The 27,282-nt window shown below is 37.6% G+C and overlaps 1 protein-coding gene across 14 annotated transcripts in view; it reads left to right on the top strand.

The window, feature by feature from the left end:
- Window positions 1–27,282, top strand: part of BCAS3 (BCAS3 microtubule associated cell migration factor) — a 574,874-nt gene that overhangs the window by 254,490 nt on the left and 293,102 nt on the right. For all 14 annotated transcript variants that reach the window (XM_079905183.1, XM_079905184.1, XM_079905176.1 and 11 more), the window contains 3 exons: window positions 535–659; window positions 2,650–2,815; window positions 4,778–4,878. In XM_079905183.1, coding sequence (XP_079761309.1) covers window positions 535–659; window positions 2,650–2,815; window positions 4,778–4,878 — 392 coding nt within the window. The remainder of the gene's footprint in view (window positions 1–534; window positions 660–2,649; window positions 2,816–4,777; window positions 4,879–27,282) is intronic.

Raw genomic sequence — 27,282 nt, 5'->3', positions numbered from 1 at the left:
GACTGTAATCGCCCTAGATCTTTAGGTCTACTCACCAGACATTGTCTAACCATACATATATGTCTGAGAGCATTGTCAGGATTCCATTCTGTATCATCTCGTGTTTTCATACATGCTGTCTCCATTCAACTGTATTGTCAGTCCCACATTTTACATATTGAAGTGAACTGATAAACTATTCTATTATCGTGAGATGTTTTTGCTGGTTCTACTGTTCCACTTTGAAATATCCAGGGAAATGTTATCTATCTCAAATGGGTTGACTTGGATTTTGCCAGCACATTCTTCAAAAAGAAGCTAATTTTTCTTGGTCTAAGTTGCTATTCCGATAATACTCTGGAGCTTTGAACTAGTTTTACTTTTACTGCAGATCACAGTCTCACAACCACCAGTTATACTTACGGCAAAATGCATGTCCACGTGGGAACGTTTGAATACTTAGGGGCAAATTTTAAGGGAAATATGTCATTTTATCAAGGACCATGATTTTATCATGGTAATTTTTCTTTTTTTACTATCATTTTATTTTTTAAGCAAAGTTAAACCACCTCCACAAATTTCACCCAGCAAATCAATGGGCGGAGAATTTTGCGTGGCTGCGACGTTTGGGACATCCCGATCGTGGTTTGCAAATAATGCAGGTCTGAAAAGAGAAAAAGGTACGTATTTTTATTGAAGTTAAACTTGCCATTTGTAATTTTTGTTTCTTGAGGAAAATTCAGAGCAGTTCTCTTTGAATAATCTTGAGCCCAACAATAGAAAAAAATTTTCCCACTCAGTTAGCATGTCTCTCCTCAACTATTCAAGTCTCAAGAAGACAGGCTATCCTCTCACTGTAAATGTGGAATAAATTGGCCACTGAGTGTTTTTATTTTGTTTTGCTGGTGACAATATACAGGTGTTCTCAGTGCTGTCAATTCCATACCATTATATGTAACTTTTACATTTTTCTCAAACTAATTTCATGCCATTGTCTATAAAGTGTGGAGAGGAAAAACGTTGTTATCCCTATTTTAGAGATGAAGAATTTGAGATCAGTAAGTTTAAATAATTTAGCTAAGATCACTAGTTAGTAGGTTATGGTATCAGAGTTTGAACCCAGGTTTTCTAATGCTAAATCTGTCCTTAAAAAATAATCTACAACAGCTCTGCCGTGTTATAAATTAAAAGATAAAAACAGGCTCCCACTCAGAAATAAGAATCATCTTTTATGGTGACCGTTGTCCCTTTGAATTTATATAGTGTTGTTGTTGTTTTTTTTTAAATCTCTCCTTTGACCACCAGAGTCAACTTATATAATTACTCTTTTAGTATGTGATTTCTCATTGTTTCTGTTTAGAAAAGAGTGCCTGCATTCGTGGACCAAGTGTTTAATTTTGAGTGTTAAAAATTTCCTCTTATTATTGTGATACTATTAAAGTAGGTCAGAAACTGAGTTGTTAGTGAGGCACTTTTCTGACAGGTTCCACAGGCTGTATTGTTCTTGGCAAAATGGCTCTCCCTTACGCTTAATACTGGCAGTCAGACGTCAGCCCTTTCCCTTGTTATCGCCTTTCAGTGGCCCTTTCCTTGGAAATAGGATCCCAGGCACAGCAGGCTCTTTACCTAAGTGGGAGAGGATACAGTAAAGTATGCAAGCCTTCCATTTTCTTATCCCATCTTTATTTTTTTGTTACCTCCTCAGCTTTAATGATGCTATCGAAATGACTTTTTGTTACTAGTTAAAACCCTCTGTGAAGCTCGATTTCAAATGCTTCTCGCTTCTGTTCTAATTACCCTTTTAACTTGCTACCCCTTTATGTCCCACTACTGGTCATTAGCCATTTTCTCAAAGCAGCTGTAATCCAGTCCTCTGGCATAGAGATAAGGTAACCCACCCAGCATTCATGAGGGATTTTATATGCTCCTAGGTTTACTGTAAAACCCAAGATAGAGGACTAAACCTGGTTTGGTAGTGAGGACATGTGTACTCCTTATAAAGTCATTTGATTAGATCCATATTCAGCACCTGACCTCAAAGTATGACTGGTCTTCATTTGCCGTGGGAGGAAAGAAGGAAGAGGATTGAGAGGAAAGAAGGACAAGGATTTGGGGGAGGAGGACATGTGTGTGTTTTTCATTTGTCTGTTTGTTTTAATCCAGAAGTTTAAAGGAGGAAGTTTTCTGAGAGAGAGTAGATGAGAAGTTAGGCTGATTTAGGCAAAGGGTCTCTCCTGCAGTTGAGTTGGTGCATCCAGTGTAACTAAATCTTAGTCCATACAGGGTTCCTTTTCTGTCAGTCCTTCCCTGTCCCACCTGATACCATTCATTTTTCGTAATGTGGGACAAATTACTACGCTTCAGGCAAATACAAAAGACTATAATATTGTTTGAGCATACTAGAATTTTGAGTATATTTATGTCGTTCTTGAAATAAATTGCTTAAATTTAAAAATATTTTGATGGCATAGAACTTTTCATATTCGTTAGCGTCTACTTATAAGAGACAATTTTTAGGCAAGGAGCAGGCACCATGTGAAAAGTTCCTGCCTTCTTATTTTCTCTCAGCAACCTCAGGAACGGACTGAAGGGTCAATAACTTGTAAAAATGATGCTGTGCTCCTTTTATGCCAATATCACATATCCAGGATCTGTTTTCCTGTTTTGTAGATCAGTCCAAACAAGTTGTAGTTGAATCCCTCTACATTATTAGCTGCTACGGGAACTTAGTGGAGCACATGATGGAGCCACGACCGCTTAGCACTGCACCCAAGATCAGCGATGACACCCCACTGGAAATGATGACATCTCCCCGAGCCAGCTGGACTCTGGTTAGGTAGTATCTCTTTTTGTTTTTTTGTTTTTTGGGGGTTTTTTAACAGCTTTGTTGAGATCTAAAATATTAAAAGTGTACAGTTTGGTAAGGTTTGATGACGTATGTATACAGCTGTGAAATCATCCCCATAAGTAACATTATATATATATCCATCACCTCAAATGTTTTCTTATGCCTCTTTGTAATCTCTCACCTGCCCCCCTTTATCCCTACTTCACCCACTGAGCCCCAGGCAACCACTGGTCTGTTCTCTGTCACTATAGATCAGTTTATAATTTCTAGAATTTTATATAAATGGAATCAGAGTGCATAGTCTTTTTGTCTTTTTTCTCCCAGCAAAATTATTTTGATTTATCCCTGTTGTGTTTTTTATAATCCATTCCTTTTCTAATTGAGATATAATTTACATGTAATACATATAATACAATTCACCCACTTAAAGTGAATTTTCACTAGGTCGTGCATCCATCACCACAATCAATTTTCATCACCCCCCAAAGAAATCCCGTACCCATTAGCAGTCATCCCCTCCCTGCCCCCATTTTTCTTCAACCCTTCAGCCCTAGGCAACCACCAGTTTATCTCCTGTCTCTGGATTTGCCTACTCTGGACATCTCATATAATTGGAATCATGCAAAATGTGACCTGTTGCATCTGATTTCCTTTACTTAGTATGATGTTTTTAAGGTCCATCCATGTTGCAGCATGTAGCAGAACTTCATTCCTTTTTTATGGCCAAATAATATTCCATTGCATGGATATACCACATTTTGTTTATCCATTCATCAGTTGATGGGCATTTCCACAGTTTAGTTGTCATGAATTATGCTCCTGAGAATATTCATGTACAAATTTTTGTGTGGTCCTATGTATTCAGTTGCCTTTGGTATATGCCTTGGAGAAGACCTCCCTTTGAACTTCTTTCTCCTCACATCTTTGAGTTACCTTTTCTAGGACTTGTTTTTTTTTTCCTATCCCACATAAAGAGCTTTAGTGCTTCCCCTATTTCCAGTCTCATGCTCACTGCAAGTAGAAAGTACATTGAGATAGCCATTATGGGGAATGGAAACTAATATATATAGATTGGAAGGTTTCCTTTAAAGTGATTCCCCAAGATATAATGGCTTATCACTATAAAAATGTTTATTAACAATTAGAGTCCTTCTCAAAAGAACATAATCATTAGAACCTTTGTAATCTAGTATAAAGATGGAGAAATAAGATCTAGGATAAAATCCGTTCAATATAGTGTACAATAGTATAGGAGAGACAGAAAAAATTGGTCCTGACATGTATGGAAGGAAACAGACAAAAATGGATATGAAAATGATCTCTCTTCTTATGACATTTTAAAATATTCTTATATTGATTTTTGGAGGCTCTACCATTCTTTACTAGTACTTTACTGCACTGGATTGATCTGATCAATATCTTATTTATCAAGCTATTTAGGAATGGGCAGATCTAATTAAAATTACTGCACCATCATTGAAATAAGTGGCTTATTTTGGCATTCAGATGCTAATTAGGTCTTTAATAAGCCAACCATTAACTGTGTTTTTTTAAGCCATTTTTATCTGCTTTTATTTTATTTTAAAATGTATACATATTCTAAGAATAGAGAGCTCTAACAAGTGTCAGAAATTAGGTAAAAATTAGTTGTGACATTTGAATTCCACACTTCCTCTCTGTTCAGTGTTTTGAATGTCTTGTCTATCGTATTGAAGGGTCGTCTGCTTTAAACTAATATTGGCTGTATGTAATTTGTATGACTCACTGCCACCTTTTATTCTTTCTAAGCAGATGGCCTTGTGTTTCAGGTTTCAGCACTCCAACAAGTTCATTTTAATGATTACAAAGATAGTGTGAGTTTATATCAATGTCTGTAAGTGGTGACAGTGATGGTGATTTACATCCCATCTATTAAGCCTGAATATTAATATTCTTCTGCTGTTTCCTTAGAACTCCTCAATGGAATGAATTGCAACCACCATTTAACGCAAACCACCCTCTGCTCCTCGCTGCAGATGCAGTACAGTATTATCAGTTTCTGCTTGCTGGCCGTGAGTAGTTCTCATTTTTTTTCCTTCCATAGAGTATTTTGAGCTTTCATTTTAAAATGCTGACTTTTAATGCAACCATGCATATTACCACTGGTCCATAGGCCAGAGGCCATAAGTAATCAGACTGAGGCAAGTAAGATATTTAATACAAATGTATACCATAAGCTTTAGCACACATTAAGTATGCCTCTAGCTGTTCACATTCCCTGGCCATGAGATATCTGGTGGGCTCAAAATTTCTTTTAAAAAATGAGGATACTAGGATATAATAAAGTTTCATGAAATTGGAATTTGTTTCTGACATGAAAAAAGTTAAGCACTTTTCATTGTGAAAATTGTATCAGCAGGCTTTTCGCTTTGTAGAATTTTACTTGCAATAATGAAGTAGTGATTCCAGCTCCATCAGGATTTTGTTTGTTTACTTCTATACCTAAGCCCTAACATTTGTAGAGATTGATCTCGATTCTTTTTTTACTTAAGGAGAAAAAATGTAGATTGAACTAGAAACAGCCTTCTTTGTAGGTGAGGCCTGAAAAGATAATTTAATATTTATTATCCAGTTTATGGTCATAGAGTTAAAAATTCTTTACAATTATAATTCAGTTTTGTAGAATTCACTGGATCCTTAATTTTACTTGATGGCTCTGAGTACTGCATGTTTTTAAGAAACTTTCTAAAAATCAACAGACATGTTTTTAATGGAGTTTTGTTGAATCAGACTTCATTTCTTGCCTAGCTGTATTATGCAGCATGAAGTAAAATATTTGTGAAACAATTTTATTTTATGTTTATAGTGTGTTATATGTTATACTGGAAACAGAGACAGTATATTGACTTTGCTCTAAAGTTACGAAACTCTATAATTGTAACAAATAGTTGGCAGTCTCATTCTCTTGTATAATAGAACTCACTGATTCTTCTTCTTCATGTATTTATTGAGTGACTTCTATGTGTCAGGAACTTGTGGTTTAAATGAGAATAGGATGTTGCTTCTGTCCTCAATGAATTCAGTATCTAATTCAGGAGACAGGTTTTAAAAGATAAAAGGAAATGAGGCAGGTGCATCAGTGAAGGGTTATTCATTGAATTATGAGCTTTCACAGGGGGATAATAGGTAAGTGGTTTTCTGGTTCCAAGAAGCAGAGTACATAAAAGTTGTTAGGGTCTAGGTCATCTAAGCATATATTTAACTCTATCATATGACTTGGAAAATACATGACATTTATGTAATATCGATGTTCACGAGAACATTTCCCCCTACTTCTCAATAGGGGTGAAAATAACTAATTGTTGGATTAAGTGTAGGTAACTTTTTCAGAATTGATATTGGTTTTCTTTGTTTAGTTATTTTGATAGGTCTGCTCAGTAGACAAAGAGTAGCAAGTCCCAAATGTGTGAGAAAAAGATATGGGGGGAAAAATAATAAAAAAGCAACTGTCTCTCTTCCTTAATTTTTTTGTTCCAGTGAATTGAGCTGATGGATATGACTTTATTTTAGCAGCTCTACTTGCACGGTTGAAGAACCGCCACTGTAGGCAGTAGCAAGCCATCAGTTGTTTTCAAGCATTGGAACGGCACCATCAGAACTGCATCTTAGAAAGATCACCCTGGCAGTGTTGTAATAAGAGGTTCGGTGGGGGTGGTGGGGGGAGTGGAGTCACAGTGATCCTGGAGCAAGATGAGAGGGCTTTAGTTAAGGCTGTTTACAGAGAAGACAGGACAAACCTGTGAGATGTTGCACAGTCGGACTAGAACAGAATTAGACAATTTGAAAGAAAGGTAGTCACTGATGATTCTGTGGTTTCTAAATAAAATACATAATATAATGCATTTTATGTGAGACCTTTTGAATTCCCGATGGACTAGCATTGGGATAAGGATGAAAAGGCCTAGTTTCCAGTTCTAGACCACCTCTCAATAACTTGGAAAATGTAAAGTATCAGTAATGATACTTGCTCTTACGAAGGTGTTACTATGGTCAGTGAAGTGATGCTAAAGTCCTTTAAAAACTTTAAAATAATCTATACATTTAAGCATCATTCTGAACCTTTGTTTCTTATCTCAGAAGTGCGTATCTTCAAATAATAGACTTCAGGGACTTAACAATGGAATCCCTATTCTGAATATGTGATTTTGACGATGTTGCCAGATCTGTCATCTAAGTGATAGACTTAATATGTCTGTCATATATCTAACTGACATAATTATTATGTTTCCTCTTATCTAGTGAAATGTTAGTATAGATATAATTTAATAAGTTAAAAAATACCTAAGAGGCAGGTAATTCTGTAATAATTATTATATTGCTTCTTTACATTGACAGTAGAGACACAGATTTAGCCTGAATTTTTAAAGTCATGTTTTCAACATAAAGAAAGGCTATATGGGGCTTCCCTGGTGGCGCAGTGGTTGAGAGTCCGCCTGCCGATGTAGGGGACCCAGGTTTGTGCCCTGGTCCGGGAAGATCCCACATGCCGCAGAGCAGCTAGGCCCGTGAGCCATGGCCGCTGAGCCTGCGCGTCCAGAGCCTGTGCTCCGCAATGGGAGAGGCCACAGCAGTGAGAGCCCCGTGTACCGCAAAAAAAAAAAAAGAAAAAAAGAAAGGCTATTTGATTGAGAGTCCTCAACAAGGTAGTATATTTCATGACTGAAGCAATTAAATATGCAAAACATGGGCATCTGCATCAGAGGAGTAAGAGCTGAAATATGATTGGTAAAAGCAATGCTGGAGCCAGTTTAGAGAGAATGCCTTTGCCTACCCATCTGTTGAGCCCTCTGTAAGTTAGAGCCTCATTAAGAAAACTTTCTTATTACCTTCTTGCTTGACTTTCTCTCCGGTTTCCCTTACTGAAGCCATTTGAAAAGATGACGTGTATACTGTACCTGGTGGCAGGAAGTTTTTTGTTTTATTCAACCATATTGAAAATCACTTCTTACTTCCCAACCTGCAAACTGTTGATAAATATATTACTGAAGGTATTTTCAAATATAACCATTTGGAGTAAAACTGTAATGCAACCTTCACAAACGTTGTCAGTATTTTCTTTGGTTGTATCTGGATCTGTGGATCAAGTGAAGCAGACTTGTTCAAACTCCGGAAATTATAATAATAGTGGACAAAGAATGATGTAAATGGAAATGCGAAAGAGACTTTGTCTCAGGGAGAGGAGAGTAGGAGAGCAGGATGTTTAGCAAGGAATCCCCACTCCCCTTTCAGCCCTGTAATCATAATAAATACACCACTAGTTGTAAACAAAGTTCTGCACATGTGGCAAAAGGGTGACTGGTGGTAAGGGAAAGGGAAACCTGCCTGAACGCTAAAGACTTCTTACCTAAATTTAGTGAAGTAAGTTAAAACTCCAAATTTTGTATTAACTGTAGTCACACTTCCTACCCATATTAAATGAATGGAATGATACAAAATTGAGCAATTTGGATGTATCATAAATTGACTTATAGTAGCCTGCTCCTTACAAGAGCTCCTCACTATGGAGATAGAAATCACTCCTTTGTCATTAGGAGGATAAGCCATAAGAAACTGCTGTTTAGAATAAGCAAAAAACGTCATATGGTTTGAGTAGATTGACTAGTTTATGTGTGCAAAGTGGATATGCAGATGGTAATCTAATCTTGCTATATAGCTCAGTAAAGGTAAAAGTCAAGAATCTAATATAAAAAAAAAAGTTTTGCCTGGGTCGAAATCTTGGGAATCGTTTATAAAAAGATTATAGTAGTGGTGATTAGTGATTTTTGTGCTAACGGTATATTTTCTTCCTTCTGAAAAAAAAAAAAACGCATGCTATAGTTACCTTTTCTAAAATAGGCTTTTTATTTCAGTGTATTTCTTTGCCAAAAACAAAGATAAACATTAGACGAGACTAACAAATATCAACCAGCTTTGAATGTGATCCAGAGTAGACAATGCTTTTTCTTTAGTCTGCTTCAGAGCTTCCCAAATTGTAAATTAGAAACAGGGCTTACTTGGGAACGTTTTATTTAGGGCAAAAATAATGTTTCCTCCTTTTCTTTCAGGTAATTTGGCAGCAGCAGTATTTTTTAAGTTGCTGACATTAACTAGCTTTGTTGGGGGTAGGTCAGACTTTGAACTTCCAAGATAATCCATGGGTTTGTGAGAAGTTCCTCCCTAAGCTTACTGAATTTTCTTTGTTAAATGGTAACAAAGGATCACTCAACAGAAATATAGCTTTGATACACAATAGAAAGGTGACTGGGATCCATAGAACCCCCTCCCAATGTTTTATTGGGGATATAATTGTTTTTCTCTACTTATAAAGGCATTATAGGAAAGGTGGGGAAAGCCTTTGACACTAGATGGAAGAGAATGAAGAACACTGAAAATGGTTAAAGCATATATGTGGGTTTTTGTTAATTATTTAACTCTTTCAAATATAATTCACTGTTAACACAAAAATAGTATCAATGTATTGTGGTCTTTAAAACACATACATACGTGTGTGTGTGTGTCTGTGTGAGACAACAGTAGCATAAAGGCCAGGAGTGTGGGAAATGGAACTATACTATTGTAAGTTTTTATAGTATATGTGACTTCAGCATCATTTGAAGGTTGTTAAAGATGTATATAATGAAATTTAAAAAAACCTAAGTGCTCAAAAAGGAAATAAAATGTTAACAAATAAGCAAGTTGATGTAACCCTAAGCATGTCAGTGCTCACATTAGTTATAAATGGTCTAAACATCTAAACAAGTCATGGATCAAAAAATAAACCCCAGCTATATGCTGCTTAGGAGAAACCCACTTTTTTTTTTTTTTTTTTTTTTTTTTTGCGGTACGCGGGCCTCTCACTGTTGTGGCCTCTCCTGTTGAGGAGCACAGACTCCAGACACGCAGGCTCAGTGGCCATGGCTCACGGGCCCAGCCGCTCCGCAGCATGTGGGATCTTCCCGGACCGGGGTACGAACCTGTGTCCCCTGCATCGGCAGGCGGACTCTCAACCACTGCGCCACCAGGGAAACCCCCACTTTTTTTTAATCAGCATTTTTTAATTGAAGTATAGTTGACTTAAAATGTTGTGTTAATTTCTGCTGTACAGCAAAGTGATTAAGTTATATATTCTTTTCCATTATGGTTTATCATAGGATATGGAATATAGTTCTCTGTGCTCTACAGTAGGACCTTGTTGTTTATCTGTTCTATATCTAAAAGCTTATATCTGCTAACCCCAACCTCCTCCCCCTTGGCAACCACCAGTCTGGAGAAACCCACTTTAAACCCTCGCTTGCTACATTAATATAAGACTAAGTAGAACACTCCACCCAACAACAGTAGAACGTACATTCTTTTCAAGTGCACAGGGAACATTGACAAATAGAGACCTTCTTCTGGGCCATAAAACAAGTCTCAATAAGTTTAAAAGCTTTCAGGTTATACAAAGTATGTATATTCTCTGACCACGGTGGAATTAAATAAGAAATGATTAACAGGTCTCTGAGAAATCTACAAATATTTGGAAACTAAACAATACACTTCTACATGATACATGGTTCACAGGAAAAGTCAAAAGGGAAATTAGGATTATTTTTAGCTGAATGAAAATGAAAACAGAACACATCCCTATCTTAGACTACTATTCAGGGAAAAAAATAGTAGATTGAAGTATAAATACATGCAACAAGTTGGATGATTCTTAAGAACATCGTGCGGAGAGACAGAGTACGACAGAGAGTTTTGAATATGACCATAAAGGGTTCGGTAGATCTTTATGGTGATGGAACCGTTCTGTATCTTGATTACTATTTTAGCAAATTCTTATGAATCTGTAATTCTTTCAAAATAAAAACTTCATAGAAAAATGAAACATTTGTGGGATGGCATTAAATTACTACTCAAGGTGAAATTTATAGGACTAAATGCCCATGTTATAAAATGAAATCAATGACTCAGCTTTCACATTCAGAAACTAGTAAAGTAGAGGGAATTAAAACACAAAAAAGGTAATAATAAAGATGAGTGAAATCAAGGAAATAGAAAACATAAAAACAATAGAAATAATATAGAAAAATAGGAAAAAGTATTTAAACCATAACGCTGTGGTGTGGTTTTCTTCTGCTTGGAGTCTGTGAGATTCTTCAATCTGTGAAGTTTTAATTTTCATCAGATTTGAAAATTTTAATACAGTTACATCTTCACATTTTTTTCTGTCACTCTGCTTCTCTCCTTTTGTGACTCCAATTATATGTCTGTCGACAACTTGATATTTTCCCAGCTCACTGATTCTTGGTTCAGTTAAAAAATTCTCTTTCCTTCACTCTGTTTGATTTTGTATAGTTTATATTTCTATGTATTTATATATATTGTCTTCTGCTGTCTAATCTGCTGTTTTATTCAACACATTCTTCATTCCAGATACCATATTTTTCATCTATAAGTTCCATTTGGATGTTCTTTTATATCTTTCATTTCTTTCCACATCACATACCTGTTTGAACATACGAGACATATATTTTGTAATTGTTGTTTTAGAGTCCTTGTGTGCTAATTCTTTTCACCCTGGTATTGCTTGGGTTTTTTTTCTATTGATTGATTTTTCTTCTTGGTGTGCTTTCCTGCTTCTTTATGTGCCTAATGATTTTTGATAGGATGCTGGGCATTTTTGGTTTCATGTTCTTGAGTGGTGGATTATTCTGTTTTCCTAGGATGTAGTCAAATTACTTGGAAAAAATTTGATTCTTTCTTTGTTTATTTTTAAGCTTTGTTATGGAGGGTTCAAAATAACCTTTTGCTTAGGACTAATTTAATTATTTTAGGAGATAATGTAAATCTAGTCTCTTTTATGTGGCCAGTAGTAGATATGGGTGACCCTAATTGATTTTTACATTTCTTGTCCTTAAATCCTATGTATTATCTTGATATTACATTATACCAGTTCTGCTGCCTTTACTTTTGACTCATTACCTTCCCTAACATAAATAGAAATAAAAAACATGTATATGAGTATCTATAACACATTGTGATGAGTGCTTGTTAATAGCATGAATTAATTGGTATAGAAAGGATGGTGAAGGATGAAGGAGGTACAGAGAATTCAAGCCATAGCTGCTGGGACAGAAATGACTTAGGAAACCATAATTTGAAAAGATACATGCACCCCAGTGTTCATTGAAGCACTATTTACAATAGACAAGGCATGGAAGCAACCTAAATGTCCATCGAAAGAGGAATGGATAAAGAAGATGTGGTAATATATACAATGGAATATTATTCAACCATAAAGAAGAATGAAATAATGCCATTTGCAGCAACATGGATGGATCTAGAGATTGTCGTACTGAGTGAAGTAAGTCACACAGAGAAAGAGAAATATCGTATATCACTTATATGTGGAATCTAAAAAGAAGTGATACAAATGAACGTATTTATAAAGCAGAAATGGACTCACAGACTTAGAGAATGAACTTATGGTTACCAGCGGTGGGAGGGTAGAGGGAAGGGATAGTTAGGGAGTTTGGGATTGACATGTACACACAGTGTTATGTGGCAGCCTGGATGGGAGGGGAGTCTTGGGGAGACTGGATACATGTATATGTATGGCTGAGTCGCTTTGCTGTGCACCTGAAACTATCACAACATTTTTAATCGGCTATATTCCAATATAAAAAGTTTAAAAAAAAGAAATTCAAAGAAGGAAGAAGTTAATTGTTAGTGGGATGGAGAGAAGTGGCTGAATTTCAGAGAAATTGAGCAAGTTGCCTCTGTAGGATTTGGGACTATATGAGGTTACTGAAGAAAAGTGAGGAGGAATGGATAACTAGCTTAACACTAGGTTATGCCATTCATTGAAACATTAAAGAGAAATATGTTGCCTAGAGTAGGAGAGAGAATTGCTGATTGCAGTGTTGCATCTGTTTTGGTGCATGCAGTATATATCCTGGTGGTAATATTCAGTAGGTTCTTGGAAATAACTCAGAACCTTCCATGTGTGTATTTATAGATTTGAGCTCCTTTCTGAGATTGTTTGGATATGTAATTAGTAATTGATGTAAGCTTTCTCTGAAATAATTTTATCCTAGAGACAATTTAGAGAGAAGAGATGAGGTTCCATTATGGTACAGACAGCATAACATGTAAGAAGGCAGTGTTAATCATTCTAAAAGCTCCACCTGAAACCTTACTTTTCAATAGCTGGGCTATCTATTGAAGTATCGGCTTTTTAAAAATGTTTTTGCTTTACTGATCACTTGGACTTTACTAGCACTTTTGTTTAAATCTGTATATATAATGAAGTAGATAATACCTAAAGCTAGTATTGAATTTGTCTTACCCATAGAAGTATGAAAAACACAAGTAGGCAGCATATTTAAGGTTAGATTCTAGAGATCTTAATTCCCAACTAAATTTTGTGCTGCTGGCCTACCGGCTACAACTGTGAGAGTAAAAATAGGAAATATTTTTCCTTGTAATATAAAGTCACACTTTGGGGTTTAGAGTTGAAGACATTTTTAGCCTATTTTACTGTCTTGTTTCATTGGTTTTACAATACAGTGGTGATCTATTTTGAACATACTGATACAAAAAGGAAGAAAAAAGTATTGCTCTCCTCTACCAGGGTCATTATCAGTACCCTGGCAAAGCAGTTAAATGTGCAGCAGTTTTCTGAGCTGCTCTCTTTGGAGTGTCACATTAGATTTAACCTAACATCCTGGATTGCATCGTTGTTGTGGTATGTACCAAGTATGGTGGAGGTACTCAACACTATTTCCTTGCATTGTCCATAATAAATATTTGCCCAAGATTGGGTAGGGTGGAAGGGGAAAGAAAGAAATGTTTTTCTCCTGTAGAGGAAACTTGTAATGTAGGACTTATTTATAGAGTATTTATAGTCCATTGTTGGTCATTGGGTGTGTCATACTGCTCTATCTAGGTCTGAATATCTGAGGTACTTAAGAAACCACTTCATATTGAGTTATATTTGATGGATTCTCTTATTTATAGTTAATTTTATCCACTGACATGTCCTTCCATAGAGAAATGATTTTAGTGAAATGAATGGTGTTTTTCTTCAGGAGACTAGAAGTTTGAGACATACTGACCCTGAATTTAGCCATATATATGTTGTATAATTTGGGGAACATTATGAAATTGAATACATTGTCTTCCTCAATGAAAAAATATCATATAGTTAATCAAAAAATTTAGATTAGAGTACCCTCTTTTCCTTCTTCTTTCCCTTTGTGTTTAATGGGATACATGCTTTTTATTGATACCCGTATCTTTACATAGATCTTCACACCTATGGAATAGTTCATTGGGTTTCTCTGTCATCGTTGATTTATTGTTGAGATGTTTCACCATCAAAAGTCCTCTCTTTTACAACATAATGACCTATACTCCATTCTGAAGTAAGTCTTGGCATTTCTGTCATTTGCTTTAGTATTTATCATTTGGAGAAATGATGTCAAACCACCTTCCTGTCATAATTACATGTCAAACCACCTTCCTGTCATAATTGTTCTTAGAATTGAAATGAAACAAAAACGTTTTTATAGAGGGTTTTTTGGTACTTTTAAATATCTTGCTTACTTTATTTTACACAACTGTGTGACATCACAACTTACTGTACCTGTTGGTTGCTTTATTTTTAATAAATTTATTTATTTATTTTTGGCTGCGTTGGGTCTCCGTTGCTGTGTGCAGACTTTCTCTAGTTGTGGTGAGTGGGGGCTGCTCTTCATTGTGGTGAGCGGGCTTCTCATTGCAGTGGCTTCTCTTGTTGCGCAGCACGGGCTCTAGGCATGTGGGCTTCAGTAGTTGTGGCTCGCAGTCTCAGTAGTTGTGGGTCGCAAGCACTAGAGTGCAGGCTCAGTAGTTGTGGCACATGGGCTTAGTTGCTCCGTGGCATGTGGGATCTTCCGGGACCATGTCCCCTGCATTGGCAGGCGGATTCTTAACCATTGTGCCACCGGGAAGCCCTGTAGGTTGCTTTATGACCTGCTTTTTTTTCAGGTACAGTTGACAGTATATTCTTTTCCATTTATGCTATTAATATTCATTGCCATCAGATGGGCAGATTTGGCTGGGATAGAACATTGATTCTGATAGATTAAAGAAAAATAATCTATTGGTCATAAAGCCTCTAGTCCATGAGTACCTCTGCTTCTGCTGTCATTTACTCTAACCCACCAGAGTTTAAGGTTCTTATATTCAGATACTGATACCCCTGAATATGCATTTTGTCAGTTGAGTAGTGGGGATATAGGATGGAGGGTACAGGGATATCTGTTTGCCTTTTTCTCCAAAAATAAGGAACTAAAAGAATGGTCTGTGTCTGCTTACCTGCAATAATGTAATGGGTTGATATTGGCAGGAGCTTGTGGTTTGATGTGCCATCACTTCCATCAGTAAGGTTAATTGCTAACAAATGACTAAATGGGAATTTAGGGGGAATGCTACAGCTGTCTGCTATGTTAGTGGTGATGGGAGTTCTGGCGCCATTTCAGGGTCACTATTTGTATCTGTCTATCAGAGTTAGAATACAGTTGTTTCTCTCAGTTTCAGCCTTCTCTATAGAATTTCTGTCAATTGTTTGACTCCATTAAGTGTGCAGAGGAAATAAAAGCCTGAATGACCAATCCACCAGGGGCTATGGATAGACCCTTTCATTGTCCATACTCAGAGCACTGCATTAGGTCTCATTATCCATTTATAATAAGCGACCTCTGCCCCCTGGGTCATTGAAAAATATTCAGTGTGCTCTTCTGACACATAGGGCACCTTTCTCAGCAGACACATCAAACAATGGGACGTCTGGTAGTCTGGAGGACTAGTGCACATGGCAGGTTTTTAAATACACAGCCTTGTGCCAAATCACTCTGACAATTTGCTCTTGCATGGTTCATAAATGTACTAAGGGGAGCCTAATGTCTGGAAGATGAATGTAATATTCCTTTCCTCTTTTCTTTCTTTCTTTTTCTTCTGTTTAAAACAAATTTTTTTTGCCATGTTTTTCAGTATTGTTTTCTAGAAAGGATTTGCCTTCATGTCTGCTTTCGCATTTCCTGATAGAGAAATATGGAAAGATTTGGACATAGTGAATGGATAGAGCCATCATCTTTGGAAAGTATTTGCGAAATACACCCATGGAGGTTATCTGTGGTACACTAAAAACCTATCTTCTGTTTCCTGCTGTGCCCAAACTGGTAGTGATTAAATATCCCACTGAAAAGTTTGAGAAAGAACTTGATACTTCCTTGATCACTATAGTCCAGATTTCTTCTGTGATATAAATTTGGGCCACCTACTTGAAATCTCCGTGGTTCTCTCTCCAGCCCCCAGTGCGTAGATAGACTTGGGGAAAAGATGGAGATAACATAGTGATTATTGGATGAAATATAAAGTAAGAAAACTGTCATGTCCGGAGCTTTGCACTGTGTAAGCTGAAGGTGGCCTTCTAAGAGTCTTGTCTAATGGTTACTAACTATGTGGCCTTAACAGTACAGTGCCCTGTTAAGTACTGCTAGGAGTCAGTCATTTACCTGAAGGATGTTGGGATAGGAAAATAAAAGATTGAGAGCCACTTCTTTAGCAGCTCATATGAAGAAACATTAAGAATAGGGGAAAGTGTTTATAAGAGTACTTTTTAAGTTTAAGATGCATACATTTCATTGGTAAAGCCTTGTTCCTCTCTTGGAAGCTTACATACTTTGCATTTTTTGTGTCACATATATTGGCTTGATCAATTTATTTAAAATATATGAAACACACAGGCATTCAAAGAAAACCAGTATTACAATGAACTGGCAGCCACACCGTCCAGTAGACCCCAGATGTCTAGTTCAGCAAAGCAGTTTTCCTATTAAATGATGTACTGTGGCATGCTCTCGGATCCCGGGACATAGAGGTGTCACCTCCAAAGAATGACCGTTGAGTTCCAGCTCAGATTTTTCTCTCCAAACCAGTTATGGAAAACCATGTAGTTGTCAGAACTCTCTCCATGACAAGAATTAATATATTAACTGGATTATAGCACCATTTGACAAATTGCTTACTAAATACATCAAAATTGATTGGACATTCTGTATTTGAATTGACAAATGGCTGCATTAGGAGAACGAGGGAAATCCATTAATTATAGCCGCTCTCAACCATGGGAAATATAATCATATAAATATAGATTTTGTTAAAACAAAAATCTCCACTTTATGGTAGCATTGCTTATGTGTTTACCTACACCTCTTTGTTGTTAACAGAAGGGCTGCTCTTGGCCACTGCCCTTTACATAATCATAAAAAAATAATAATTTCTGCTCTGTTATATGTTTCAGGCCCTCCTGACTGCATAATAGTTTTTAGTTCTTATTCCAGAAAAGTAGAAAATACCAGGGAAACTCAGCCTTTCTGCTTGGTTCTCAGCTGCACCCCTATCTGTCCATCTTGCCCTTGCAGTCTCATTTAAGTCAGAAGCTTTACTTTTTGCTTTGATGGTGTATAAGCTTTTATCATCACTCAATTTCTTCCTTTTCTCATGGTCTTTCTTTCTGAAGGTAACCAACCGAATGACCAAGGCAGAAGGGAGGTGGGTGAATGCCGTGGATTGTCTCTCTCCAGTTTGAGTCTGTTCTCCTTATTGTTGACATATGACAGGAGGCTTTCTGCCATGTGATTTTGTGGAAGTTGGTGGAGAGACGAGAAACACTGGAGTGCCTTTATACCATTAGTTTCTTGCCTTTTCTACTATGCTTTCTTTGTATTTTATGACCACATGAAGAGCATCAGAACCTCCCTTACATGGTGTCAAGTCTGGGTCAGAGCTGAGATTTTTTTTTTTTTTTTTTTTGCCGTACGAGGGCCTCTCACTGCTGTGGCCTCTCCTGTTGCAGAGCACAGGCTCTGGACGCTCAGGCTCAGTGGCCATGGCTCACGGGCCTAGCCGCTCAGTGGCATGTGGGATCTTCCCGAACCGGGGCATAAACCCGTGTACCCTGCATCGGCAGGCGGACTCTCAACCACTGCGCCACCAGGGAAGCTCCAGAGCTGAGATTTTTAAGAATATTTTGCGTTTACTGTTTTTTTCTTCTCTTGGGCACTCTGCTGCCTTCCAAGGCTGTTCCTAGGTACCAGTGGTCCTCCCATGGTTATGTCACTTATACTTTAAGTATAAAACCAAACCAATATTTTCTAAAATGAAATCTTCTAATTCCTCAGGGGTATTATAGAGAATGTAAAGTGTGGTTCAAAGTACTTTCTTTTCTGTTACTACGTGTAAGGCTTCCTTGAATGTCTGTAACTTCTTTGTCTTGGGACTTCTGTTCACAGTCATTTTTTCCCATTATTCCATAGCTTTATATGGTATCTCTGATCAGTATACATAGATGTTTATTAAGATGAGAAAAATGATTATATTAAGACATGAAATAAAGGAATCATGGAGACTAAATCGGTGATATAGTTTATATTTGGGGATAAATAACTCTCAGATGTTTCACATGAAAATTTTAATTTAAAATAATGAACTTACCAGGTAGAGACATCATGAATTGAAACAGTTTATACTTCAGGTTAAGAACATGGTCTTTGGAGTTTGCAGTTCTAAATTCCATTTCTGCTGTTTGCTGGCTGGGTGACATTGGGCAGATAACCTCTCTGGGCTTTAGTTTACCTGCCATTAGAATGGGAATAATACTTACCTTACAAGATTGTGTTAGATTAAATGAGCTAATTCATCCAAAAAGCTTTACACATTATCTTGGATAGAATAAAAACTTAGCAAAGATTAGCTTTTGTTTGTAGGTGGTGTTAACAGAAATAGTATTCTTGTTCTCCTTTGAGGTCTTTCTTGCCTCTATCCATTCCAAGAGCTTTATGACTGAGATACTATTAGTCGGCACAGCTTTGTTGTTAACAAACAACAGTGAAGAGAAAACATTTGTGGTAAATCCTATCTCTTCTGTTTTTAAGTGGTCATCTGGACAAGTATGGCTCTAACCTGAGCATTTTCAAACCTACAGAAAGAAATTTTTCTTAGCAATTTTAATTTATTGATGCAAATGAAAATTTCTCTTAGACCTATTTGTTTTGAGCATCTTCAATACCTTAGTAATTTATAGGAATTGGGATTTTTCTTGGTGTCGACTGCATTCTGAAAGGCTTTACTCTGGATAATTGCCTTAAAACTCTGAAACTTTTACATAAAAGGTAAGATTCTCAACCCCCAGACTTCTGAAATGCCAGAAGGGCATTTGATTTTCTGAGTTTGTCATTAGAATCATTGTTCACTATTCCAGTGAGCCTTTTGTTTTTTACTCCATATTTTTTGAAGTTTATAGTGAACATGTGTTCATATAATATTATTTAGGTGATTTTTTTTTTAAAGGCAATGAGAGAGGAAGGGGGGGGAGGGGAAAAGGAAGAAAGAAAAAGAATGAAAGGAGAGGGGACTTCCCTGGTGGCGCAGTGGTTAAGAATCTGCTTGCCAATGCAGGGGACACGGGTTTGAGCCCTGGTCCGGGGAGATCCCACATGCAGCGGAGCAAATAAGCCTGTGCGCCACAACTACGAAGCCTGCGCTCTAGAGCCTGCGAGCTACGACTGCTGAGCCTGCGAGCCACAGCTACTGAGCCCACGTGCCACAACTACTGAAGCCTGCATGCCTAGAGCCCGTGCTCCACAACAAGAGAAGCCACTGCAATGAGAAGCCCGTGCACCACAACGAAGAGTAGCCCCCGCTCGCCGCAACTAGGGAAAACCCGCGCGCAGCAACGAAGACCCAACGCAACCAAAAAAAAAAATCTTTAAAAAAAAAGAAAGAGGGAAAGAAGGGGAGACAGAAGGACAGACTATATTGCAATTTGTTATAGAGCATAGAAATTAAATGTTATACTAAGGCTAAAGGTATTAACATGGATGATCCTCACACGTATGGTGCTGTGGGAAAACAACATAGTCCTGAATACTTCATAGATCTCCTAGTCTTGCCAAGAAAAGAATCAAGATGGCTCTGTGTCCAACTGCAGGTCAAGAAATGTTTGCTGTTTTTTTCATTCATGCAACAGACTTAAAAAAATTTTTTTATTATGGAAATGTTGAAACATTCACAGAAGTACAGTGAATAGTATAATGAGTCTGCCTATTACTCAGCTTGAAGAATTAACAACATTCTGCCACTCTTGTTTCTTACGTTCTCTTAAAATCTTTTTTTTTTTAACGTATGGTGGATAAAAGTATTGTGAGAAAGCCACCCACTCTTGTGTCTTTTTACCTATTAATACTTTAGTATGTATCTAATGACAAGGACTTAATAATAAGGAGATACCTCTTTCTAGTAGTTGTACATTGTGCAGCAGTAGAGGGAAGAGCAAGCCTTGGAAAATGTTCTCCTGCATTTGGAAAGAGAGAAAAACATACGGTGGTTGTAAGGTAGTATTCTCCATCTCATTCTTTTTGCAGTCCTCTTGGCGCTATGATTTTTCTGATTTATTTAGAGGTAAAAATCTTAAACATTTAATTTCTCTATTTTATGGAACATATCAAGGATCCTTAATGATTGTTTGGAAAGATTTTAAATTATGTTCTTAAGTATAGGTTGAAAATGTTGATGTCTTCCACAACTAAAAGCTTTTAACTCTCCATGCCAAGAGAACTTTGCCTCTTTTGCTTAGGCAAGAGAAAATCTGTACTTAATTCTTCCTGCTGTATAATGATCTGGCCTTATCTGGTATGCAACTAGATAATAAATAAGGGAAGCATGGAAGAAGCTGCATTAACTCTTTGCAAAAAATGATCTTTGCCGTTTTTACATTTCCAAACGACTCCCTCCCCTTTATATTCGTTTTGTAAGACCTTGTTGTGGAGGCTGGACTGAGTACATTAGACTCTTTGCCCTTCAACTGTGCCATTGTAGGTTAGATCGGGAACAATACGTTTGCAATAACTGGCCTATTGCCTACTTGTACAGATTGGTACATTGATGACTGAATGTGGTTTAATGATCCAAAACAGTGATTTTTTACCTTCAAGACATCAATTTGCAATACTTTCTGCCTAACCTCTACTCATCTCAATCTCATAGAGGATATTATATTTTAGAGTGTTCCTTGAATTTAGAGAATTGATTATTCCTGAAAGAGCTGCCTCTAACGTACAGGGTTAGCTGTGAGAATACAGTTGCCACTATTGAAAGATTACAGCTCATAATTCTACAGAGAATTAGCACCAAAGAGCTTCTAGCTTCCAGCAAACAGTCATTTCCCTCAACAGAAACATACACTACCATGTGTACTTGAGCAGTTGCTAAAAGCTGGTCCTATATTTGATATGTGTGTGTAAATATAGAGATAATGATAAACAGATACATGTAGAGTGAGTGTGAGAAAGAGTGTATATAAGCACTTCTACTTCCCTTTTTAGAGAAAACGCCACAAAACCCAAGAAAACGGGGGAAATGTATGACTCGATATGCTATAAGCTCAACTTTTGTTTCATGCATTGGTTTCCATCATTTATTGTTACACATTTTATTTCTTTGTTTTCCTTTCTTAACTTCTTGGATTGACTTCGCTAACCATATTAACTGTAGTGTGCTTATTCCACAACTTTATAATTATAAATTTTTAAATAGGTACATGGTATACACAATTTAAAAGGTACCAAGAAATATTTAGTGGAAACTGAGACACCCCTGTCCCCAGCCATGTTCATTTCCTCCCGTGAGGTAACAGTTATGTAAAGGTGAGCTTTGATAAGAATGGTTTTGTTGTTATTTAGACTTATTTTTCTGGATAGATTATCTAACCCTTGGTAAGACAAAGTTGTTATCTCTAAGCTGCAAGCAAGGTATTATACAGACATAGTACCATCCTTTAAAATAGTCAGGGTGGACTCACTTTTCTGGTTATCCTGCTACTGGTTTAATGTATATATAATATAGTTGTACTATGAATTGAGTTGCCATAATGCACATTAAATTTTGTACATCTTTCCAGGTGACTTTAATTGCAGATGTTTTGAAGGGACTGTCGCAGCCTATTAAGTTGGGACAGTTCGAAATTTTCAGGGGAGTAGCTGATCTTGCTGACAGCCTGAAGCCATTGTGTTTTATTCCTTCTGTTCATTTTATGATATGTAGAGTTACACTGAGGAGCAAAACTAAATTGTGACCCCTTCCAGTCTATCCCCAGGTACAACTTGTCCAGATACGAAATGGCAAATGACCGTTATGGTAGGAAGAATAACAAATGAAAGCTCCTTAGTTTATGTCTTCTGTGGGAATATTATATGATGCTTTAGGGGTAGGGCAAGGGAGACAGAGCACGGTAGGGAGGAGATGCACCTTGGGTTGTCAGTTATCCAGTGAAATCTATTATCTCATAAACAATGAGGGTATGTCATTTTTCTAATTATATATTGCTTGTGACTGTTCTTCTGGGAATGTAGAATGAAAGGAAAGTGAAACCAGAGATGTACAATGACTGACTGTTAGAAAACTTTAATAATTAATTAGAGAACATCTATGGTACCGCAGGGTCAGGGTGCAAGGAAGATCATTGATCCGTTTAATATATAACATAGGTAAAGCCTGTTCCCTTTTATGTATTGTAACACTTCAGTTGTTGTTGCACGGATACAGGAGATGGCTCCTAATAAACAGATCAGCCAGTAATATATCGTGCTATTGCTTGATTACTCTGTGTGTGAAATCCAGTGAATTCCTTTACATTTAAATGGAAACATTTATAAATTACAGAGAAAACTTACAGAGTTCAGTAGAGGTAAGAGTCACTCCCTCAATAAATATAAGTAGGTACCTTTATCTTAAGGTAGTTAGGTGTGGTATTTTTGACCTGAGAGCCTTCTCCCTTTTTAAAAAATTATTTTTAAAAAGACCAGGGTTTAATTTTTGTCAGTTTGATAGTATGAAAGCATAACTTCTTAAATTTTGCAAATCTCTGATTACTACTATTTATGTGTGTTTGTCGGCTGTTGTATTTCCTCTTTTGTGAATTGCTTGTTCGTTAGGAAATGCCTTAGACTATTTTGCTTTCGGATTATTTCTATTTGAGCCTTTCTTCTTAAAAGGCAAATTTTATTTTCTGTACTAAGAAACTACATTCCCAAGCAGAATTTCTTCCTAAGATCCTGAGTGCTTTCTGATCAGAAACAGAGTTTGGTAAAGAACCCTCTCTTACTGTATGGCTGCTATATAAATGCTGTTTTTAATAAGTACCAAAAATATATTGAAGTTTGTCCTTGGATGAGAGTTTATCACTGTTGGCCTTTGGGTGAACTTTGAGCCTGAGCTGTTTCATTCAAGGCAGCATGATGTCATTTAACTCACAAATTTCTCTGTTGCTAGAAAAAGGAATGTTGTTCCCCTAAATGACTTAAAGGACTGAATAATGCTGGCACAACATTATTCACCTCTCAGGTCTCCACTAAAGACTTCAGCATGGTAAGGGTTTTATTGTTCACAGAGGATTGGTGGGGATATGGTATGGAGTAGGAGAAAACAAAAGCTGTGTCTGGTCCTGAATCTGAAGAATATTTTATTCTACCGCCCACTCTGCTGTCGGTATGACCCAGCTCTCACTCACTTCTCCCAATAAAAACCTTTGGATCCATTTTTGTTTCTTCATATTAAAAGACTCTCTACGTTTCTTTCTAGAGCTGTTTATTCAGCATATGAACATATTTTAGGTTTTGCAATAGAAGCTAAAGCAGAGAGCTACATCTCACATAAAAAATGAGATACTGTTTGGATCAACATTTGCCCCCTTATTTGAGAAATAGATTTCCCTGATTCCAGTACTACCAAGATTCATTTCAGGGAGTAGAGCAGCTTTTTAGCATCTCCTAAAGTTGGGAGCATGGAGTTCGCTCCAGGAGAGCCTGTGCTTGACTAGCAGCTGTGTCCTCTGAAGCTAAGAGAATTTATTACTGGGAGTTCAAGAGATGCAGGGAAGACTAGAACAAGAACATAACAGAACCAAATAGATTTTCCCTTCATTGGGTTCATAAATAAGCACTGCTCATTGTTCAGCATTATGCTTTGTGTCAGTTTATATAAAAAGGATGCTTATAACATGTATGTGGTTAGTCTTTTAACTTTCATATGCATTGTCAACTCTTTTCTTTCATTGTTTTAAGGACAGATGGTGCTGGGAGCAAATAATTATTCCTTTTATTCTTTCATCTTAATGGAATATCTAGATCCTGTGTGCCCTGTTATAAACTCCATAGTTAGGAGATCTGATTTTTTCTGGAGTATCTAAACCATGCCCAATACACTGAGAAAAGTAATTACCTGCTCTAATATAAAGTGTATTCAATATATTAATGGTAAAAATGTATCTCTCTCTTTCAACTAGAAGGTTAGATTTGTTGTGGATGAACTTAGGCTATTGAGATCTAGCTGTTACTTTCTGGGGATTTTCGAAAGAATTTGATTCCCTGGAATTGAGGGTACACTGTTATTACTTCGGGTAAAACACCCTCAAATGTCGAGAGTTTTACATTTCTCCAGGACTAGTAATAACTCATTCTTGGAACCTTGATTCAAACCTACATATCCTAACCTTCAAATATTCCATTAACTAGTGTTAAAAAGGAGATTTCTGGGCTTCCCTGGTGACGCAGTGGTTGAGAGTCTGCCTGCCGATGCAGGGGACATGGGTTCGTGCCCCGGTCCGGGAGGATCCCACATGCCGCGGAGTGGCTGGGCCCGTTAGCCATGGCCGTTGAACCTGCGTGTCCGGAGCCTGTGCTCCACAATGGGAGAGGCCACAACAGTGAGAGGCCCACATACCACAAATAAAATTTTAAAAAAAAGGAGATTTCAGCGTGTCACTTTAGATACCTGTTAATACAATGTTTATAACTCTATTTAATTACTATATTTTATGTGGGTAATTTGTAAAAATTCTATACTCATTGATCCTCTTCCTGACTACTTATGGATTTGAGATGTTATATTATGAATTGACATTTTCCATTTTCAAATTGAGAATTTTGTTACGTGGGATTCAGACGTAGGGGTATTATCAGAGGACCATTTAATCTTTTTGTTCATAATTTTACTTAGGTTGTTCTACTGACTTGGAAGTTTTTTGGGAGTTTTGATTAACAGGACTGATTTGCAAAGGTCAGTGCTGAAGCAGATTTGTTTTTGTTTGCTTTGTACATAAACACATATAAAATATATAAATATATTCATAGGAATACACACATACCTACACACACACTCATATATCACTGTAAGACAGCAAAATACACTTAGTGATTTTTTTCTTAGCTTTTATTTACTCACTAGAAGCATGATCTGCTTTCCTGAGAACACAATATAAACAAAGTCTACCTCACAGTTACCTCATAACGATCTGCTCATCCTGCCCTTGGTTGTTGATCTATACTTATCAAATGCCTGTGTGTACAGGCAGTACTTTTGAAGTTGTATTCTCTAAAGAAAATTGACAGTGTTTCCTTTTTAGTTAGATGGATAGGCTTGTTTTAAATTACTGTACTAAAGGTAGGGATAGAACATGGCAGAGATTTTTATTTCAAAATTCCATATCCTTTTCCTAACCCAAGATTATTAACTATCTAAAACAGTTGGTAAAAGTAAAAGATACTAACCATTTTTCTTTAGATAGAAGGTAGGTATACTGGTCCATTAAACTCAGGCTTGCAATATATGTAACTTTTTTTTATAAATAAACTCTCTTAAGTCCTCTTTTGTGCCTCCATCCTGACAAGTACAGAAAAATTAATCTCATCAACTATAACCTTTTTTTAAATAATAGCTGGTATTTATTTGGCCACGTGACATGCGGGATCTTAGTTCCCTGACCAGGGATCATTTTTTCTTTATTTTCACCACTGAGATGTCCCAGTTCCCTGCCCGATCATTGGCTATTGGTTCATATAGATCTCTGCAACATCCGTCCTTGTTTCAAAGCCTTTTCAAAGTCTGACAGTTCCCTAGACCTTGTCCATATTACTCTTGGACACATAGTAAATAGTCATCATCCCATCCATAGGGGACTTAGAGAGGTTGTCACAGGCTCAGCTGTGCAGACCCACTATGTGCACAGCTTCTCTACTGTTGCACATGTGGAATCTCCTGCTGCTTCCTTGAACTCTACCCAAGAATGAATATAAAGGACTTCCCTGGGGGCGCAGTGGTTGAGGGTCCGCCTGCCAATGCGGGGCACACGGGTTCGTGCCCCGGTCCGGGAGGATCCCACATGCCGCGGAGCGGCTGGGCCCGTGAGCCATGGCCGCTGAGCCTGCGCGTCTGGAGCCTGTGCTCCGCAACAGGAGAGGCCACAACAGTGAGAGGCCCACGTACCGCAAAAAAAAAAAAAAAAATAATAATAATCCAATGGGACTTCCCTGGTGGCGCAGCGGTTAAGAATCCACCTGCCAATGCAGGGGACACGGGTTCAAGCCCTGGCCCAGGAAGATCTCACATGCTGCAGAGCAACTAAGCCCGTGCGCCACACTGCTGAGCCTGGGCTCTAGAGCCGTGAGCCACAGCTACTGAAGCCCGTGCGCCTAGAGCCCGTGCTCTGCAATAACAGAAGCCACCGCAATGAGAAGCCCACGCACCACAACAAAGAGTAGCATCGGCAGGCGGACTCTCCACCACTGCGACACCAGGGAAGCCCTGGATTATTTTTAAGTTTATCCCCCCTCCCACCCCACCCCTTGCCTTTTTCTTTTTTTTGGCTGTGCCTTGCAGCTTTCAGGGTCTTAGCTACCCCACCAGGGATTGAACCCAGGCCCTCGGCAGTGAAAGCATGGAGTCCTAACCACTGGACCTCCAGGGAATTCCCAGGTTTATCCCATTTTGATGATGGATGAATAAGTGTTCTACCATTCTGATATCATTACTTATTCCAGAATGCAAAACTCCATTTATTCACGTAATACTTATGGAATGCTTATTCTGCAACAGGTAGTAGCCTAGGCTCAGCGTATGTAGAGTACATTGTAAACTCCTGGAAAAAATTCACATTAGGTACTAGTTGGTAACACAAGGGTATAATTTCTCACTTCTTCTTAAGTTTTTCCAATATCTTTCTGTCTACCCTAGCTTTATTTTTTTTAAAAAAAGAAAGCCGTAAACCATCTGCTGATCCCTGCCCCGTTTGCCTTCCTGATTCTTCTTCCACTCCCAACTTGCCTCATCACACCCAACCACACTGGCCTCCTGACATTACCGAAACATTTCCTTTATGTTCCCACTTCAAAATGTTTGTAATTGATATTCTCTCTGTAACACTTTCCCCTCAGATATCTGCATGGCCTATTCATACCTCACCTCTTTAAAATCTTCTCTCACCTCAACTGCGTTCCAAAGTGTGTCCTGACCTCTAGATATTTGTCCATAGTTGCCTTCTTGACTAGTATTTAGGGAGTGGGGTTTTGAGGCAT

This window comes from Stenella coeruleoalba (assembly GCF_951394435.1).
Source record: "Stenella coeruleoalba genome assembly, chromosome: 19".
NCBI classification, from domain to species: Eukaryota; Metazoa; Chordata; class Mammalia; order Artiodactyla; family Delphinidae; genus Stenella; species Stenella coeruleoalba.
The sequence above is the reverse complement of the archived record's forward strand: the minus strand, read 5'-3'. Positions and strand labels throughout refer to the sequence as shown.